The sequence below is a fragment of the Frankliniella occidentalis genome, unplaced genomic scaffold (genome assembly GCF_000697945.3).
Source record: "Frankliniella occidentalis isolate FOCC.00 unplaced genomic scaffold, Focc_3.1 Scaffold59, whole genome shotgun sequence".
NCBI lineage: Eukaryota > Metazoa > Arthropoda > Insecta > Thysanoptera > Thripidae > Frankliniella > Frankliniella occidentalis.
The window spans coordinates 445,847-464,936 of NW_026267189.1; the positions used below are offsets into that span (position 1 = coordinate 445,847).

The following is a 19,090-nucleotide window of genomic DNA, read 5'->3' on the forward strand; positions in this document are numbered from 1 at the left end:
AGTTTTTTTTAAAGTTTTTTTGAAAGTCTCATTTATTTCGTAAGTGTTTTTTTAAAGTGGTTTTTTTTTTGTGTATACCACCTACCCTTGACGTTGGCGATCTCGCCGTCGGGGTGCGCCATGCGCTGCATGGCCGTGGGCGACACGCCGATGGGGACGGCCAGGCGCGCGCCCAGGGCGGTGGTCTCGGTGCTGCGGTGCGTCACGTCGCGCAGCATGCGCGGCCGGATGCGCAGCCTGCAACAGGGTCGGAGCACTTCACTGGTGAAAAGTGAAAAGGACGTATACGTAAGTCCACGGACTTTCCATTGGACTTACGCCCTTTTCAATTTTTATCACCAGTGACTTAGAGGGATTCGTCTACCAGAAATAAGTACGTCCGGGTTTACTCGGATTAATTCGGCAAATGGCGGGTGCTCGGCGCCTGCGAGACTCGGGATGGGCCAGCCCGCAGTACACGCGTGCACTGCCGTGTAAGATGTTGCCTACCTATTAGGCGCTACGAGAGCTTGCACTGGCTGAACTTGGCAGTTTCGCAACGACAAATGAAGGTCGTACGGCATATTTACCGCTCTCATTCCGCGCGAAGCTCTGACATTAGAGCCTGTTTATTCTGTTGGACTGAGCCAGCGGCAAGGGCGTTCAGGACGGGGTTTGCCCAGCGCCTCAGTTCGGGCGCCGGGGAGGGGGCCGGGCTCGCCATATGTCGCCCGGCCCCCGCCTCCCAGGTAGGCAAAACTTGGGTAGCGCCTTAGTTCGGGTCGTCTCAGCATAAAGCTCATTGACCGGGGCTGGAACACTATACGTGGGGTATCACAGAAGACTATGCCACTGTCTGGGAATTCCCTCTGGACCTGGTGGTGGCCACGCATAACCCCAGTGAGAAATGAAAGTATGCGATACGACTTCAACGCAAGAGTCCGTGTACTGTACGTGTGTTGACTGTAGCGTCTATTGCTTTCTTTCGAAAGTCCCCCATACGCCGTCCTGATATCAACTCTATCCTTGCAATTTCGTAACTCCCGTCAACAGCAGAGGGACTAGGCCGCAGCGCTAGTCTCAGCGAGCGCAAAGAATTGTGCGGGTGGGCCATACGTGGTGCAGCTGTGAGATAATCATATACCGTGGTGCCAATGTGCCGTATTTCAGGGTGGCCCTCATACCCCGGTCAATTTCGTAGCTATACTGTACCGCGTGCAGAAGTGTAGACGCGGTAATCGCAAGGGACCATAAGGCGCCGCCGTAGACGGGGTAGGCAAGCCCCCCTCCCCCTCCCCATAGTATTATCCCTTTAAACCAAAATTAATTTTGTGTTTCCTTCCTCCCTTGTTCATTGTTTGTTTTTTGTTGTTTTTTTTTGCGATTTTCTCTTTTTGACACATCTCATTTTGCATATTTTTCGTGCATAAACTCGGCAGGTGTTGACAGTTTGCTCCGAGAGAAGTTATCTCGCGGAGATAACTGCAGCCGGCCCGCCGCCCACCCACCCACGCGTCTAGACAGGAGGGTCGCTAGGGTCGCAAAGGGTTCGTCAAAATAAGAGGCGCGGGTCAACCGACCGCCCCGCCCAAGGGGGTAATCACTACGTGATAATGCGTACACCTCAACTTTCCACTTTTCCACTTTCATAAACTTTTCGCAATTTTCCCGTTTTACCCGTTTTACAACGTTTACTTCATTTCTATGCCTAAACCCCCTCTATTTTGTTCATTTTTGATCTGATCAACGCACGATTTGTCACTTTTTTCCACATTTTCTTTCAGTTTTCGTCACTTTTAGTCAACTTTTTGTCACTTTCACTTCAACTTTTATAGATATGTGTACACCTACTTTCTGTAGAGATTACCCCCCTCGGCCCCGCCCACCCAACCGACCGACACCGCAAAATCGCTCGAAATTGCGGTAAGTACACCAAACCTTTCTGAAAATAAAGTGGAAACTTTCCACTGGAAAGTCTAAAGATTACAACTCAAGAATTAATTTTTGAATTTCAAGGCCCGCGCAAGGTGCGCAGAGACCGAACTTTTGCGATCTGCGCCGCCGGTCTCTGCGTTCTCTGCGCAGACTCAGAAACCCGAGCGACACAAGCAACCCTCTCGTCTGGACACAGCAGCAGCTCGCGTGCACTGCACTGTACAGTCCAAGTAGCCCTCTCTCCTACCTCCTGAGCGCCTCCTGGTTGAGCGACAGCGTCACCTCTCCATCGGCCCCGCTGCGGTAGTACTCCAGGGCGTTGCGCGGCAGGATGCTGTGGGCTTCCCTCGCAAAGTCGTCCACACAGACGAGGTTCGACATTTTCGACGGCCTGGGGTGTCTCCTTCTCGTGCAGCGGTCGGGCGCAATCTGCCTCCTCGATCGCAGATTCCGCTCTTCTCTGCACTGGCGCTCACTGATAACGCAAGGTTGCGGCGGTACCGTATCTCCCCACGCCCACGCCCCCCACCCCCAAATCTTCGTCCCTCTCTCTCTCTCTCTTGTCGCACAGGAACAGTAGGACCGTTTTGCCGGACAGCATAATCCTCCGAGTGTTTGAAGCCATGATTTTAATTGAAGGGTAAAGAATGCCACTATGTCAATAGACAAATGCTTTGTTACTCTCCAAATACAACCAACATTTTTACACAATTCATTGACAATGATTTACATGTTTACAAATGCTTTTTATTTTCATACTTACACCTTAAAACAATGAATAAATATCTGTATAATCAAGTCAATAAATATTGGTGACAGTGCTGCATGGTACAGACAACTTTAAAACCACCCCACTTGGATATTTACTTTCAAGACTAGGTTCCTCTTCATAACCATGTTTCCCACTACAAAACATCATGGCAAAAAAAAGAAGAAAAACAATAACTGAGAACAAAGATCAAGACTCCATTTTTTTTTATATTAAAATCCTTAACATCAGATAAATTCATTGTAACCCAAAGTTATGAAAATTTGGCAAAATATAATTTTGGTACAACTTTTCTTTACAATGGTACAGCAAATTAAGAATTTAAATAACTCCATTCTAAAACAAACAAAAAAAAGAAAAGAAAAAGAAACAACTGGTTATCTGTTTCTAACTGAGCAGCCAACAATTGGTTGCTCTCAATGCGATCACATTCTACATACAAATCAGATGATAGAAATTAACACAGCACGTCTTTATTTAACATTACGCAATCACATGTTCTAATAAAATTATAAAAGAAATATGAGCCAAGCCATTGATTTCACAAACACAACAGCCCAAATGCAATGTAAAAAAGAATGAGAAAAAACATGAAGAGAAGCTCAGAATGAGAGCAACACATAACTTCCCATCTTCAGCATAAATATTTTATACCAATCAAACATGTCGTAAATGAATTAACAGAGCCATCAACAAAGCTACAGGCAACAACCAGCAAAATGAGTGTTGGGCCGGGTTTGGCATGCAAACGCTGCGCAGTTAAATTAATCTACTTAAGTGTCTCAATCAGTCCTCCTCCCCCTCCTGAACTCATAAACATATGGTTTATTCGAATTTCATACCCTAGATTGAAGTGCATAGGCGTCACAGATTTGAGTTATGGCATCATTTATCAGATAAAAAAATGTTAGATAAAAACAAAATTTGGCCAAGAGGACAAAGTGTCAATCTTAGAAAAACATATCACACATGTAGGTAGTGGACTATCTTAACAATTGAAACAAAAGGTTCAGTCAGTTGAGCCGAAAGCACCGTTTGTAACAGTGGGTCTTCTCCATCATGACTCATCATCTGAAAAACAAAAAATACACAAAAATAGTGTCAAATAATAAAAAAGTGAAATGACAGAAAAAAGAAAATGACAGAGAAAAGAAAGGATTTTCCAGAAACAAGTACTATATGCAGCTAAAGTGACCTTGTGAGTGATTTAGAAACAAAGTTAAAACTTACTACAGTGTAAAACAGAGTGCAATATGAATCTGAACCAAACGGACCAGAGTAAATTACACAGTTTTCAGAGAATAGGGCACTTAATGAAGGCTTAAAGCTTGACAGAAACATGCCGAGTGATCCCTTATTTCCTTGTTCAGTCAAAGCAAAGGACACAGCTTAGAAGCAAAATCAATGAAGTGGGAAAGCAGCTGAGTCACCAAAGAACAACCCTCTTGGACAACTTTGGAGCAAATTTTAAATCCATTAAAATTTTGGGTTTTGAAAGGCCTAGAGGGCAGAGTAGATACTATAGTGGGAAAATACTTGCCCCAGTAGTCAAGCCAGTATTATTACACTTTTAATCAAATAAAGAAACATGACGTACTTCAAGAAAAAAATTAAGAGGGAAAGACATAACTAAAAGATTGTGAAAGAACAATGTATTCTTAAGTTACATAAAAATTTAACACATGTCAGTACAAAATTTTGATCAGCCTTTGAATAAAATCAATCTTTCAAATGTTGAAAGAGGTATTATAAAAGCATGAAAAAGAAGCAATTGAGCTTTTTTTGAAATAAATACTGCTTATTGGCATTAACATACATAAATACATAAAAATTCATGTGTTTCTTAAAAAGTTCTTGAAAAGTTACTTAATGACTCCAGAACTTGAAACAAACTTCAAGATCTAGGCTGTGAAAAAAAGTACCTACACTAGCTGGGGGGGAAATTATTGCCATAACATGTCTTACTTGGAGGTCTTAAAAAGTGTCATATAAAATTTGCTTCCATGACTAAGATAAAATTCGTTAAAGCCTGCAACTAATGCACACAGAAAACATGTTCAAAATTGGTGTAACACAGAATCCAGAAATGCCATTTAAACTGGCACCTGTCTAATATTTTAAATGTCTTCTTATTTGATAAATCTTCATCAGTCTCACCTTTGATAATTTGATAGAGAAATGGCATAACATTTAATCCTAAACTATACCACTCAAACTGGCTTCTGTCCATAATTGTTTTTCATCGTTCTCACGTGTGTCTTCGTTTCTGATAAATCCTCTTCAGTCTCACCTTGGATAATTTCTGGTGGAGATGGTTGTTCACTGCTTTTGACTGATGAAGTTGAATTCCTTGTCACGACGGTCATTTGCCACTTGTCAACTTGCCACTGAATTAAAGCATCAGGATCAACTTCTTGTTTTGAAGTCTTCAAATTATTTGTAGAGCTGGGCAGAGCTTTGTTAGTTGGACTAAAAACTTCCGGAGTAGGATCATTTGTAGGAGGTAATGACTGGTCAACATCAATCACAGTAGAATTGTCTGACTCCGTTGTTATATCTGATGTTGTTTCTGGTCCAACATCAGATGATGATGATGCATCTGGTCCATTGTTATCCAAACCTACATCAGATGGTATGTCAGGTGCTATGTCAGATGCAATACTTGCAATACTTGACACAGGGGAAACATTAGGAGCTGATGTCACATCTGGAGCAGCTGGTGGAGCAGAATCAAGCTTCTGTCTCATCTTCCACTCAGCCTGATTGAAATTTGAATATTTGTATTTCCTGCGAACTATTCTCTCTCTATTGTCTCTTCGATATGCCTTGTCCAGCTGCTGTGAACTATCATCATCCTCAACCATTTCTGCCTCAACATCCTGTGCCACAAAAAAAAGCAACAGATAGATAAAATATTCCTTCTAAACAGATTACATTTCAGCTTGGGAAAACATTACATACCTCAACAGGGCAAATTGCTATAGCCCGTTCCAATGTCATGCTGGCACTGTTTGAACGTTCCAAGAAAAATCCATTTGTTGATTCATTTGAATGAGTAGGTGGTGACCAGTTTTTGTAGCTGTACTGAGAGTTTGGAGCATATGGCCGCTGTGGAGTAGAAAAGCAGAGCTTAAGTATGAGTGCCTAAGACACAAAGCATGGTACAAATCAACACTACCGGTACTTTTCTTGCAACTTACTCGGTTTAACTCCTCCTGTAGCCATTCAACCGCGAGAGCCCACTTCCGACGAAGATCAGTGCTCTTTTTCAACTCATTCATAGCTACTTCACATTTGGAGAAGAGAACTACAAGACACTTGATACACTGATATGATCTCTTTTGATACTGAGATTTATTCCGCTGTATAGTTGTGAAGAGGCCATCCTGATCCTCAGGTATACCTAAAACACAAGAAAAAGATATTTTGAAAGTTAATTAAATTGCAGGAGTTAAAAATAATATTAGCTTAAAAGACAATCGTTTTAAGGATTTAACAACCTTTCAGAGCATTATTGATGCGCTGAACTTGCCACGAGTCTTCCATAAGCATCATATTGAGCAAAAGCTGCATGTGGTGGTGCAGTTCATGGCAATATGCTGATGCAATTTGCCACAAAAGCTCACTAAGAACTGTTCTTGAAAACTGTGGGTTTTCCCAACAACAAAAATGCAGAAGTTTCACTGTGTCCTCTGAGAGGTTTGCATCCTCAATGAGTTTCTTCACATAGCTTGGAAAAAAAATTAAAAATGTGAATTTAATTTGAACAATCATTACCATATTCACCTGAATACAAGGCCCCCTTTTCTCCCCTTGTACTCAGGTGAAAACATGAGTTTTAAGATTTGAAATAACATGAGCATATTTTCACATTTTTTTAAAATACATACTGCTTGCGACTGAAAAGATATTCTGCTTCAGCAGGCCTGACAGCCATGATGAAGTCTTGACACAATGGCTCTACGTATGGATTTGGAAGCACAGCTTGCCCCTAAAAAAAGATACCAAGTTGTAGATGAAACATAAGAAAAAATTATAGAAAATCCTGGTGATGATAGCCCGAAAACTTACTTGTTGCGAGGATTGACATTTGCTGCTGACATCACAACAACGTATAAGTTGAGAGACCACTTGATGTAATTTTGTAAGTTCAGGACACTGGTACTTAATAGTTGGACCTGGTCCTTCATCTAGTGCAACACGCATGAATTTTACTGGCACATCCAACTGGAAAGATTACATAGAACAATTAAATTATTAAAATATGATTAATTAATTCCATTGCTCTCATTACTGTCATGAATGTACATACATTGAGAAGTTGAGTACGTTCCTGCACACCTAACGATGCATAGGTTTGGAAAAGAGAAAAATAGTGAGTCAGATTGCGTCCATGCTCGGATACTTCTTTGTCTAGGAGATGCAAAACAGCATGAAGTAGATGGTCGCTCAAGGTGGTGTTCGGTTTGTACAGAACAACTGCAAAGACAACAAAGTATAGGATATGAGAGGTGAAGCTACATTTGTTGTTCATGATGTGCCTTGCCCCAAGCCCTTTACTTGAGAAAACACAAAAAGTTTCAAGCAATCTTACCTGGAGCATTCAAATTAGGTGGGCGGCATGGTCCATCTTGAAGTGAAAAATGTGCCAGGAAAACTATGATTTTCATAAATGCTGATCTGACTTCTGCACTTGGGCATGCTAGAAGATACTCACAAAACCTACAATAATTCCAAAAGTTAGCTAGATTCGGGTAAAACTTCAGTTCACAGTTATATTGCATAAAAGGTAAAAGATGTCTTTACCGATGAGGGTGCTGAAATAGTATATTAGTGGCAAACCAGGACCGTACACTTTTGAAAGCCCTCAAATGATGACATAGAACATCAAACCAATCCATTGCTCCTCCACGGAGTGTTTTTTTAGTATGAAATCCAGTGTGGAATAAGAACCGAGCAGCTAATTGGACACTTAGCATGGAGAGTGTTTCTGTTTCTACGCTCTGAGCAGATACAAAACATGGTACGTTAAATTACAAATTAGAACAAAACACAAGTGACAAACTTTACCAATAAACGAAAAGGAAAGCAAATACATACATGTTTGTCCGGGTGCTGTTGCCTGCTTGGTATATTTGATGAGACTAGCTTACGAACAAAATGGAAATATTCAGGAGAAAATTGGTTTCGATTGTGCATGAATTTTATATTTTGTTTACGCACACTCCTTTCAATTGCTGGAGGCATCTTCAAAATGCTAAGCTTGGTATCAGCTGAAAATATGATTGATTGTTTAAATGTATAATCCAGAAATATTAATTTACAGTTTCCAAGGTTGATACTTACATAGGGATAATTCATTCAAACTTTTCAACAATAAAGAATGTTCTTCAACATCTAACCTTGTGTAATAAAGCATATAGGCATTCCACCATCTCTTCTGCCTCCTTAAGCTCATCCGTTTCAGCATGTGATCAAAAACCTGCCCAAAAATGAAAAATTATCAGTCTATGAACCAAACAATTGATGTCTATCTGAAAGTGTCATAACTTTTGTTTTTGCCATACCTCTCCCATATAATCACCACCAAAGCACTGAGTTTTCATTTCTTCTTCATCATCCATCTTGCATTCTGTAACTTCACCATCATCAAATTTATACCATTTGGCAGTCCCATTGGTCTCTCTGAAAAAGAGGAAGGTGGATTCAAAAACGGTTTTTGGATGAGAAAGTAGGAGACTATGGCCTTGTATCAAAAGAGGCACAACCAACCTATTCAAAATATAAGAGTAGTAGTGTCCACCACTAGCTTGACCACTGTGAACTACAATACCAGTCAACTGATACTTTGTGCAGACATCCTTTGAAATTTCATCATAATCACAGTCAATCATTTCTCCTTCTTGTTTGGCTAATCCCATTACTGTGGCAGAAGACAAATGTTATAATAGCAGGTATAGCAAAATCATTTAAGGTAAAATACACTCAATGAAACTGGGTTCTAGCAAATCTCCTCAAAAGATTACATACATAGTTCATAGTCAAATGGAAAAACTAGCAAGATGAAACTTTTATAATGAAATTTGCAATGTTTTGAGAGAGAAAGCGCAACCAACCATAGTTAAATGTGAAACTGACCGGTATAGGGCTCCATGTCAAGATCCCGAGGAAATTCAAAATAATCATTGAATTTAATAGGACAAACTCTTTCATAATCATATTCAAACCTCTTCAGTTGAATGGCGAGAATAGGAGGCAGTTTTTTCACACATAGTCTTTTGACTGTGACAACCTACACAAAGATTTTAAAAATATTAAGAAAAGAAAGAAAGATGAGTAGATAGCAATCAAACATTTGGGGGAAATTAACTACCTTTTTGTCACATTTATCACAGTGATACGCATCTCCACCTTCAAGAAGCTCACCCTTCACATACTGTTCTAAGGAATCCAGGAGTGTCGGGTGGTTTCTGATTTCTACACTCAAAACACTAAATGATTCTTCCCTTGAGTATCTGTGGGAACAGCAGGAATACAATACACAATCAATCTCATATTGAATTTTTCTTAATACAAGTCTTTTACTAATTTAGTGTTTTTACCTGTGTGGACATCCTTTACAAATCTTTTGATCAGAATATGATCCACCTAAAGTTTTGATCATAATCTGCTCAAGGTTTAGAGCTTTGAGAGCTTCATCTACACATTCGACAAGGCTGTTGAAAAACTCAACAGCATCTTGCTGCTCCCTCAAGTTAACAGGCTCACCTTGTAACCTATGTAACAGAGATGATTGTTTTAGATTGCTTGATACAGTCAATTGTGTTACTTGATTTTTTTTTAAACTTAAAAGCTTTTACTTACTTGAAGTGTTTCCAAAGTCCTTTTGGTACATAATACTGGAGCTTACTGTAAGCCAAATGCCCAAATATGGCTTGAACCTGCTTGAGGATGCCAATATTGTATTCCTTGCGAGCTTCATCTGCTGATTTGCTGTCATCACTTGATTCACTGTCAGTTTGATCCAGATTATTCTGAAAAAAACAATTAATATTAAAAATGTTGACAATTTTTTTATTTACATAACAAAAAGGTATATGCTTACATCCACCTCAATACGGTCTTCTCCACTGAAATCCTCATTCAGGTCTGTTGCAGCACCATCAGCTGACAGTATTCCCACTCGAATACTTTCAAGCATATATAATTGCTGGAGAATAGAATTCATGTAACAAGTTGCACCAGCATTTTTTAGCCCAACAAAGCCTTTGGAAGGTCTGGGGCCTACAGGGGGTAGATAGTCCCATTCAACTAATGGTTCATCTCGATCTGAAAAAAACTGATATTAGGAAGAAACCCTTTACAAAGAAAATTATTCAAAAATTTGATGTAAATTTATACCCTACCGGAATAGAACATTTCTGATAGCATTTCAACAAGTAAACGCATATTTGACACACTTCCTACACACAAAGCAACCAGGAAGTCAAATGCCATGGTAAGAGTTCCTGGAGATGTGCAAACAGGAATTGCCTGATCTTGAGACAACTGCCCAGTTTTCTGTAGATGTAACATCAGGCGAGAGGATGGAAACACAAAATCTTCTACTACCTCCTGCAAACACACACATATTTATAAGTACAGAATGAGTGAAGTTTCAAAAAACCCTCTAGAACATGAGAGTTCATACCTTAATTAACAAAAGGCCTTTTGACTCATCTGAGCCTAACTCATATTTCTTTTCTGGTGACATAAACGATAACAATTCTTTTGCTATTCCTAGATGACCTTCCAAAACTGCTTCATCAACATGGGTTTCCCCTAATGTTTTCACATTATCCTGAAAGAGAGTTTACACAGCAAGCCTCTTAGGTAGAGATTCATAATTCATAAATTATTCATAAGCAACATCAATCAATCAATCGACCTGTTTTCTGTGATACACTTAACTTCCAATCGAAAACTTACCCTGACTTTTTTTAGCCAAATAATTTCATCATTAAGAAGTGCTTCAGCCTCAGGTAATGGGCACTTTGACACATAAGCGCAGTTTATTAACCGGCACAAGAGCTGCAAGCATTACATTTGCATTGCTTAGGGTTGTAGATGCAAAATTAGATACATTATGTTTTAAAATAATATTAAATGTTACCTGAAAATACTCATGTGATCTGTTTGCATTATCCACTACTGTAGTATTTAATACGCTAAACAATAGAGATATAAAATCTTGCAAAGGTTGAGGATTTGCATTACACCAGGTGAGGATTGTCAAGATTTGATCAACCGCACAAAGTCTAATTGACCTGAAAAAACAAAAATTGAAAAATCATAGATACTTTACAATGAAAAATAAGTATAGTATAAATTCATGGAAATGTAACAATTGAACTTACCTATCTCTACATAGCAAAACTAAATCAATAATGAAATTATGCCACATTTGGTCTTTAGACAGCCTATACAGAGTTTTCACATTTAACACTAATGACATTGATAAAACTTCAAGGGCTTCCTTTGAAACTAGAAAGGAAAAATGTACAGTTCACAATCAAATGTTTCAAAGAGCAAATAATCAAAAGTATGTATGTTTCGATAAATCAGCAAAGTTACCTAAGACATCATCCTGTTCAAGATTTTTGCCCTCACAAGTAGCCTCGTGTAATACATGCAGCTGATCAGGAGAATTGCTGTACATTTCAATGGTGCCATTACTGGCAGCCCAAGCTAAATTGATCACAGCCTGGATTGTACACACGTCAGGTAGTTTACCAGTCAGAGCTTGCACAAACATAGGCCTTGCCTTGTTGTGTTCATCACTTCCTGACCCCATCTAAAATTAGGTTTTGATACATCACACACATTACAGAGGTATAAAATTTTAAAAAGTTAATAGATTTTTAAAAAATACAACAAAATGAAAGCATACCTGGTTAGCTATAGATGACCCTAGCCTCACACCAACAGTCCATAACATGGTGTCTGTTGTGTTTGGTATATTATGCATAATTTGCTTAAGAAGAGTGAAATATTGACGGTCTTTATCAGCTTCATTGTCACAGTCTTTATTTTTATCTGCTCCTTCCTCTAAGTCTTTTTCCTGATGGGTAGTTATGTACAGCTGAGAATTTGATACCAAGTTATTCATGTTGGGCTGGTCCAAAAGTGCTTGGAGTTTGTCAGATGGGAAGTCCAAAATGTGTGCAACAACAATTACAACAACTGTTAGAAGCAATTTGCAGATTTTTAGTAGGGTCAAGTAGGCAGACCTGAAGCAAACCAATAAAATTCAAATTAAAACTAATACAAAATAGAACCTTCTTACTTCAGTCACATAACTTTTATGAAATGAACCAAACCTTTTAGTTGCAATATCAGCAGTTGGCAGAAAATTCGGTTTTGTAAGCATTTCCAGTATAACACAGGCAATTCCACTTTTCACAAAGTTGTAAAGAAATTCAAGAGCTTTATCACTTGCAGTGTCTAAAGCAGGCATAAGTAAAGCATACATGACCTGATAGGAAACAAAAATCATTAGCGTAAATGAATGACAAGCTAGAAACATTCTTCTCTCTCCTTTCCAAATACTTACTTCTAGGTTGTACAACACTTGAGATGGGGATGGATGGAAAAACATGTTTTCTATAGTTGGATGGGGAAGAAAAGATGATGGTGATGTTGTAGCTTGGCCAAAGACATCACCACTTTTAGAAACACAGACATCATCAATACCATTCACAGTATAATTTCTAAATAGCAAAGTCAGACGTTGCACAGTAAGAATATCTGGAGGGACTAGACTGAGCAGCATTCGAGCACCATCTCTGAGAGCTGCATTTTTTATTGCACAACCAAGATCTGCGACTTGGAAGAAAAACTGAACATAGTTTGGTTGTTGAGACATAAGCTGAGAACAGAAAGACAAATAATGGTTAAAACCTAATTCTAACATGAATAGCATCTTTACATCATTTAAAGTTCTTCAAAATTTAAACTCACAACGCCAGGTAAACAGTTTTCAGCCTCTGCATTAGGACCATCATATGGATGCTGTGGAGAGCCTGTAGAACTATCTGAACTAGAATCCGGAGAGCTTGGCATATTTGAATTAGCTTGACATAATTTTGCAGTCAGCACACCCTTGTTTCTAAGTGGTATCTGAGATAATAGTTTGTGATCTTCTGCTGGGTCTAGAGGTTCACCATTCACAAAAAGGTCCAATTTCACATTAACTCCACTGGCCTTGATACGACGGAGAACTTGACGTCGCAATGACACTAAAGTATCATTGCTATGAGTGAAGACCTCCACATCTTCAGACTGTCTGCCCGGGGTAGAAAATCTGACTATGAGGGTGAGATGCTTCCCTCTGCAAGATCTTTGGAGGGGTAAAATTTTTCTCTCTCCATTAAAGTCATTATCACATTCACTTATATACTCTTGCAATACTTTCATTACACGACATAGCTTCACAGCTTCACCCTGTAATCTTTTTCTGGCCAATATTGGATCCTCATCTGAGTCACCACTGCTGCTACTAAGAATTGTAATGGTGTCGTAATGAGCTCGGAGGCGACACAGACACTCAGATACATAGCTTTCATGAAACTTCACTAGTTGAGACTGAAGCTGTGGTCCCAAGTTTGTATTGACATCTTTCAGTAACTCAATTCCACGACTGGCTATTTCATCAGCGCTATTTGTCACCACCTATACCATTAATAGTATTTGAATATTATCAAGATTCATTAAAAGGACATCCATATTTACATTTAACAAAATGTGATGATACTCACCCTCCACAAATATTCAGTGCCAATAAGGTCTACGTCATCCATCATAAATGATCTTCTTTTGGCCTTTAACTTTCCTTCTTTAGTATTAACTGCCTTAAAAAATCTTTCAAAACACCTGGCAGGAGATAGATTCACTATTATCCTAACTTCTCAAATGCCGAAAAAATGTAAAAGTTTAAAAATGCAGTATGATCCTACCTCATGCCACTTTCTGTTAACAATGTAGGATCAAGTTGAAGTATGTTGTTCTCAAAAAAGTCTTTGTTGATAGCTGGATCAAGATCAGGCTCTTCACCCATCAGCTTTGAAAACCATTTGAAACATGCTTCTCTGTCTGATGGGAACACAGCTTCCTCTGCCAGTGCCTGCCAAATTTGTTTCGCTTGATCCGCACACAGCCACAGCTGTCCGTCCTGCTTAACATACAATAATGTACTGTAAAACCGGGCGTGCTTCCATGGCAGTTCACTCTGCCTTAATAACTGGGGTATCAAATAGTAACTGCAGTCACTAGGGGGGCATTTTATAGGGGAAAGAAATGTTTAGGGTATATCTAGGCGCTATGTTTAAGCAAGTCATGATTACACTGCCATCAAGCATGCTAAAAGGGGACTCAACTTCTAAGGAATTTTCAAATTGAGGCAGCAAAAAACTGTTAATTCAACCTCCTCTCTCATGATGTTAATACAGAGTCCATGCGAATTTTGACACACATAGGTTAGGTTAGAGAAGAAAGTACATACTTCGTCAAAGGAAATATTTGGTCAAAGTACTCACTTTTAGGAGAAAACGGAGAAAGTTTAGCCTATCTTGAACTTGAGCTACATGATTGAACCTTTTGTCAGGAAAATAATCATTTGGGTCCAAATTTGGATTTGCTGCAAACAAATTTGACATATATTTTGAGTGTACATTGTACCAAAATACTTCATGATTATTTCATATAAATATTCTATACCTTTGGCTTCCTGTCGCACTTTGTCCATATATGTCGTTAAGCTATTGGTTACTAATATCACTAACATGTGGTTTTGTTGAAGGCGCTCAATAATTTCTTGCCTGAAAAAAAAAAAAAAAAAAAAAAAAGAAGCAAAAATAACACAGGGATTACAAAACTAGCTGAAACATCAAGTTAAATCTCAAGGCTTGACAGCACTTACCTGTAAGATGTGTGGTGACTTCTCTGACCATGATTCATCGTTGGTGCTGGCTCATACAAACAGCAAATCTCTTTTATTTGTTTCAGAGCAGGCAAAACCCATTTATCACCAGATTTCAGTTCTTCTACACATTTGTCTAGCCAAACTGTTTTTTGGGCATCCCTCTCCTATAGTTAATGCAAAATTAAAAATTATACAGTGCTTTCTTTTTCACATTTTCAGTAGTTGACATGGAAATGGAGGTTGTTTACCTGTGAGCAACTATAATCAAGAATTTTGACATGAGCCGTCAAAGCTTGATCCATGATCTCATTAGGAACATCATCATCATGAGCAAGGTTCCAGAAAAGAGTAAGAACTTTATGTGCCATCACTCCATCTTTATCATCTTCTGCTAACCTCCTAATTAACTCTAACAGTTTTTCTCTCTGTTTCTTGTCTGCAGTTTTCCAACTAGCCTGTTCACATAAAATTAACGAAATAAAAGAGATGGATTTTAAAGCTTAATTCCACTATCTTTCAAGGCTCAAAGCAGGTTTCTAACCCACCTGAAAACACTCAAAGAGATGGTCAAGTTGTTCAGGAAGAAAGTCCCAAGCAAGTTTGGCCAAAAGGTCATGCACATTTTTCACAATTGCTTCATGTTTGCCATTTTGAGCAGCCCAAATATTGTCTAGATCTGTGAGTGTAAGAGCTCGCTCTTTAATGACAAATCTGAGAATTTTCTCTAACTTCTCAACATATTGAATTTGATGCATTGAGTCTCTGAGCACTATTTCCAACACATGGTTGTCTTTGATCCATCTCTGAAATATTAAAAAAATATAATGAATGAAAATATTCCGGTACAGACACACAAAACTCATTTTGGGGAATGCAATAACTTACAGCCATACGCTCTGCAGTAAGCCATTCTTCCTCCTCAAGGCCTGAGTGCCTATTAGGATAATACGTCACACTAGCAATTACTTTGTTAACTTCATTTAAAGCACTCATTTTGCCATTGAATGTTGAAATTTGAAGTAACCTGCAGACAAAAAACAATCACTATGTAAAAATATTTTTAAAAAAAAGGAATAATAAAATAATAAAACAGGATGATACCTAAGGATTATCTTCAACCGAAATATTTCTAAGTTCTTGATCATTTCTTCCTGATTAGGTATGCGTGAAACCAAGCATTTACATGCTTTAATTATTGCTGATATAGCGTCGTTTTTGGTATCATGCTTTGCTTCCTTTTTAAGCTCGTCATCAGTGAGATTATCAAGTATTTGAGGCACCACTTCCTAAAATACGAATGAGAAAAGATGGTTCATTTTTTTAAAGGACACGGAAAAAGGGACGGATTGGGAGGGGGGGGGGATTGGGCAGTTGACAAAATTTTATAGTCATTTAACTGATATAATCTCATTTTCATTTGTTTCTTACCACAATGGGCATAAGATATTTCATGATAGTGTGAACTGTAAGATGTTGGTGACACAGTCCAAATGGTCTTATCAAAGCATATATTGTGGTTACAGATAATTTTTGGCCATTTCGAAACCTGTCTGATAAAATCTGAAAGCCACCTAGATGCCCAAACCTAAATGTGACAAAAGAATAATGAAAGATTAAAAACTATTAAATAAAGAAAACAAAACCAAACCCTCTGCCGTTTTCCTTACTTGTTTATTAGGTCCACAAGCCATCCTCTGGGCTGCCTTGTATCTGGGGGACACCTTGCAAATATTTGCTCATCTGGTATATTTGATCCCGGGGGTACAGACTCAGATGGATGTGCACTATTGAACACATGAAACCTAAACAAAGCACAATTGAATTGCAAACCACAGTCATAATCAAGACACCAAACTAAAATACAAATTGGGTTAAATCTTACTTGCTGTTTGGGTTGAATACCATGGCTAATAGCTCTAGCAAGGGAAACCAATCATCAGCTAGCTTGACAACACACAGTTCCACCAAACGTTCACAATTTTGTAAAATACAGTGTTGTATATTAAATTTCCAGCTATTCACTGCATCATCTGTTAAGATCTTTGTAAAAGATATGGTAAGGCCTTCCCTAAAGAATCGCTGACATGCTTCACTACGGGTGTCAAGTCCTAGGTTGGGGATGAAGAAATGTATTATACTACAGACAAATGTTGTAGAGGAAAATTTTCTGAGCTGTAGCCATACCTTTCTTTGATAGATCAATGGCAGCTTGCATTAAGGTTTCTAATTCCTGCTCTGGTAAAACTGGTACAACCCACCGAGGACTGGTGATTTTATCATCCAGAGTAGCAAGTAGGTCATGTGGAAAGTCTGGCTCACCATTACTGTCTTCTCCCTCCACATCAATACCACAGTCTTCCATGTTCATGTCTTGGACTAAATGACTCTGAAAACAGAAGTGCACTTGTCAATAGATCAGTTTGATGATCTGTTGTTCCATAGGATTCGAACAATTAATAAAATTTTACCTGACTACTGGATTGGCCGCTTTCATTGGGCTCCGGCGGAAGGCCCTGTCCTCTAGTAGCGATCGTCATGATTCAAACTATTTAGTTGAGGCTTTCAATTGTAACATGTTTCATAAGTATGGGCAGAAAAATACACTTCTCTCCCACAGGAAGTTTGGTCGAGAATTCTTGCACTAGTTAAGATATTTGGGTTCAATTTGAAAACTATACTACATTATCTGAAATAAAAAGGAAAATAAAATAATTATGTTGAAGGGGAATTAGGTTCTTACACAAGTAAAATTTTCGATTAAAAGAAAATATGTGCCTAGAAAAGTAAGACAAGAGTAGAAACAATTGTGTTGGGCAAGTAATCTTTATCCAAACACAATCTCAGGCATAATTCATGAACCCAATAGGAAAGCTAATTGTATTTCACTGACAATTCATGTGATTATATCGTAACATTAGGAAGAATGTCGTCAAGTATTTCAATATTGTTAAGTCAAGTATTTCTCATACAACAACAATAAGAAACCAAGAACAAAGTGAAAAATTTATATCAACCATAGAACTTATACAGTGACAGAAATCTCTCAAAAGATGTGAAGTAGGAATGAAACCAACCTAACCTCTGATACACTAGTTCATGGAAATAACTCTCTAGTCAGTACAGTGAACTAGTAACACAACAAATTATGAGGAGATCTGGTAAGTGATGCTTAATGAAGATTTTCTTGCAAGAAACAAACAAATTTAACAGAGAAGATATGAAACTTTTGAACAAAACTGAACTATTTTTATTCTTAGGACAGCTTTCTGGGAAACTACGGGTAAATAGAGTGCAATTAATAGAGGCACACAAATAACAATAATATGAATAAAAATGCAACTTGGATGGTATTAGTAAAAACACCTTTTAAATATAAATACAACAAAACTTGTGTCACCTATGAACTATGGGGTGCCATAGCAGACCAAAATGAATGGGGAAACTGCATTGCCACAGAGAATAACATCACCTCTGCTGAATAATTCTAAGTAAACTGACTAAAGTAACCAGGTACCTCAAGAGAAATTGACGATTCGGGTAAATTTGGCAAGTATTTCTGACTGGTTGGCCTAATCCCTAGCCTAGAAATGTAAAACCGACAAGACCGACTGAGGATCAAAGAAGTACCCAAGTTTGTCTTGGCTCTTTAGGAAGCTGAAACGGCTACTGCGCCTTGTTTGCAGGGGATTATGTCAGTGGATATTACGGTTTCAAATGTGTAATTTAACTCGCAATATCATCGCCGGGATAACCTAAACAAAATGGCGACAGATCACAAGTCGTAGTTTCTCCAAAAACTTACAGGAGAATGTTAAATTAAACATCATTACGAAATCATACGTCGACGTAGTGGGCCACAGTTCAAAGATATCAAAGAAGGTACCACTAATGCACGTCTTTAACACATTCTTACCCTTATGAATCATTTAAAAAGGTTCGAATTATTTGACATAAATGAAGTGGTACAATAAACACGATAACGAACCACCGGTGACATCCGCGCAAGGATATTACGAATCGACCTTGTACAACATTCCCCTGCTATACGTCAAGAAACAAAGGTTCTTGCGTCCAAAAGCTCAAGACAACATTTTCTAGTTTACCTTCCTCTTTTAACAATGCACTGTAGCTGTTCTTATACAGAAGCTATGTAATGTTTACAAAAGTAAGAACTATTTTCTAACAAAATCAGCTGGTTGGATACCTATCCAATTCATTGTTTATCTGTAACTGCGCGATAAACAACGAACTGCACCACTTTAAATAAATGATCTGGGCAAATTGAAGTTGCAGATAGCACTACATTGAGTGGAAGTTCAAAATATTGCGTGAAATTGCCTTTATTTTTCTGATATGAGCGAGTCACTTGGTATGAAGAAGAAAAGAAGAAGATGGCGGCGCGGTGGCGTGGCGTAGCGCCGACCCAAAACAAAGCAGAAGCACTCTCC

At 38.6% G+C, this 19,090-nt stretch overlaps 2 protein-coding genes across 10 annotated transcripts in view; both read right to left on the reverse strand.

The window, feature by feature from the left end:
* Positions 1–2,398, reverse strand: part of LOC127749496 (2-Hydroxyacid oxidase 1-like) — a gene marked incomplete in the record, with an annotated part of 3,803 nt that extends 1,405 nt beyond the window's left edge. The window contains 2 exon segments of the mRNA XM_052267785.1: positions 86–237; positions 2,162–2,398. Of these exon segments, the coding sequence (XP_052123745.1) occupies positions 86–237; positions 2,162–2,295 (286 nt within the window).
* Positions 2,399–2,572: 174 nt separating this feature from the next.
* On the reverse strand, positions 2,573–18,766 carry LOC113216255 (probable ubiquitin carboxyl-terminal hydrolase FAF-X). Of its 9 annotated transcripts, none has more exons than XR_003303976.2 (44): positions 18,556–18,682; positions 17,111–17,328; positions 16,827–17,028; positions 16,525–16,750; positions 16,310–16,444; positions 16,071–16,227; positions 15,744–15,928; positions 15,528–15,666; positions 15,188–15,445; positions 14,891–15,097; positions 14,640–14,806; positions 14,438–14,538; positions 14,257–14,357; positions 13,678–13,895; positions 13,480–13,594; positions 12,683–13,393; positions 12,276–12,590; positions 12,043–12,197; positions 11,613–11,952; positions 11,297–11,516; positions 11,080–11,206; positions 10,836–10,989; positions 10,652–10,753; positions 10,374–10,523; positions 10,090–10,297; positions 9,789–10,012; positions 9,548–9,717; positions 9,286–9,459; positions 9,057–9,198; positions 8,822–8,975; positions 8,456–8,606; positions 8,251–8,368; positions 8,030–8,165; positions 7,784–7,956; positions 7,490–7,686; positions 7,278–7,405; positions 6,996–7,162; positions 6,755–6,910; positions 6,574–6,674; positions 6,184–6,413; positions 5,884–6,086; positions 5,645–5,791; positions 4,841–5,562; positions 2,573–3,754 (listed from the first exon to the last, which is right to left on the reverse strand). XR_003303976.2 is itself a non-coding variant. In XM_026435998.2 (44 exons), the coding sequence occupies exons 2-44, from the start codon at positions 17,177–17,179 to the stop codon at positions 3,741–3,743; spliced, it is 8,136 nt and encodes a 2,711-aa protein (XP_026291783.1). In that variant the 5' UTR covers positions 17,180–17,328; positions 18,556–18,682; the 3' UTR covers positions 2,573–3,740. The 9 variants fall into 9 exon arrangements, 8 of the variants coding, with proteins under 8 accessions (XP_026291783.1, XP_052123762.1, XP_052123764.1 ...); XM_026435998.2 differs by having other exon boundaries at positions 4,974–5,562; XM_052267802.1 differs by lacking the exon at positions 18,556–18,682 and adding an exon at positions 18,746–18,766 and having other exon boundaries at positions 2,573–5,562.
* Positions 18,767–19,090: the final 324 nt, after the last annotated feature.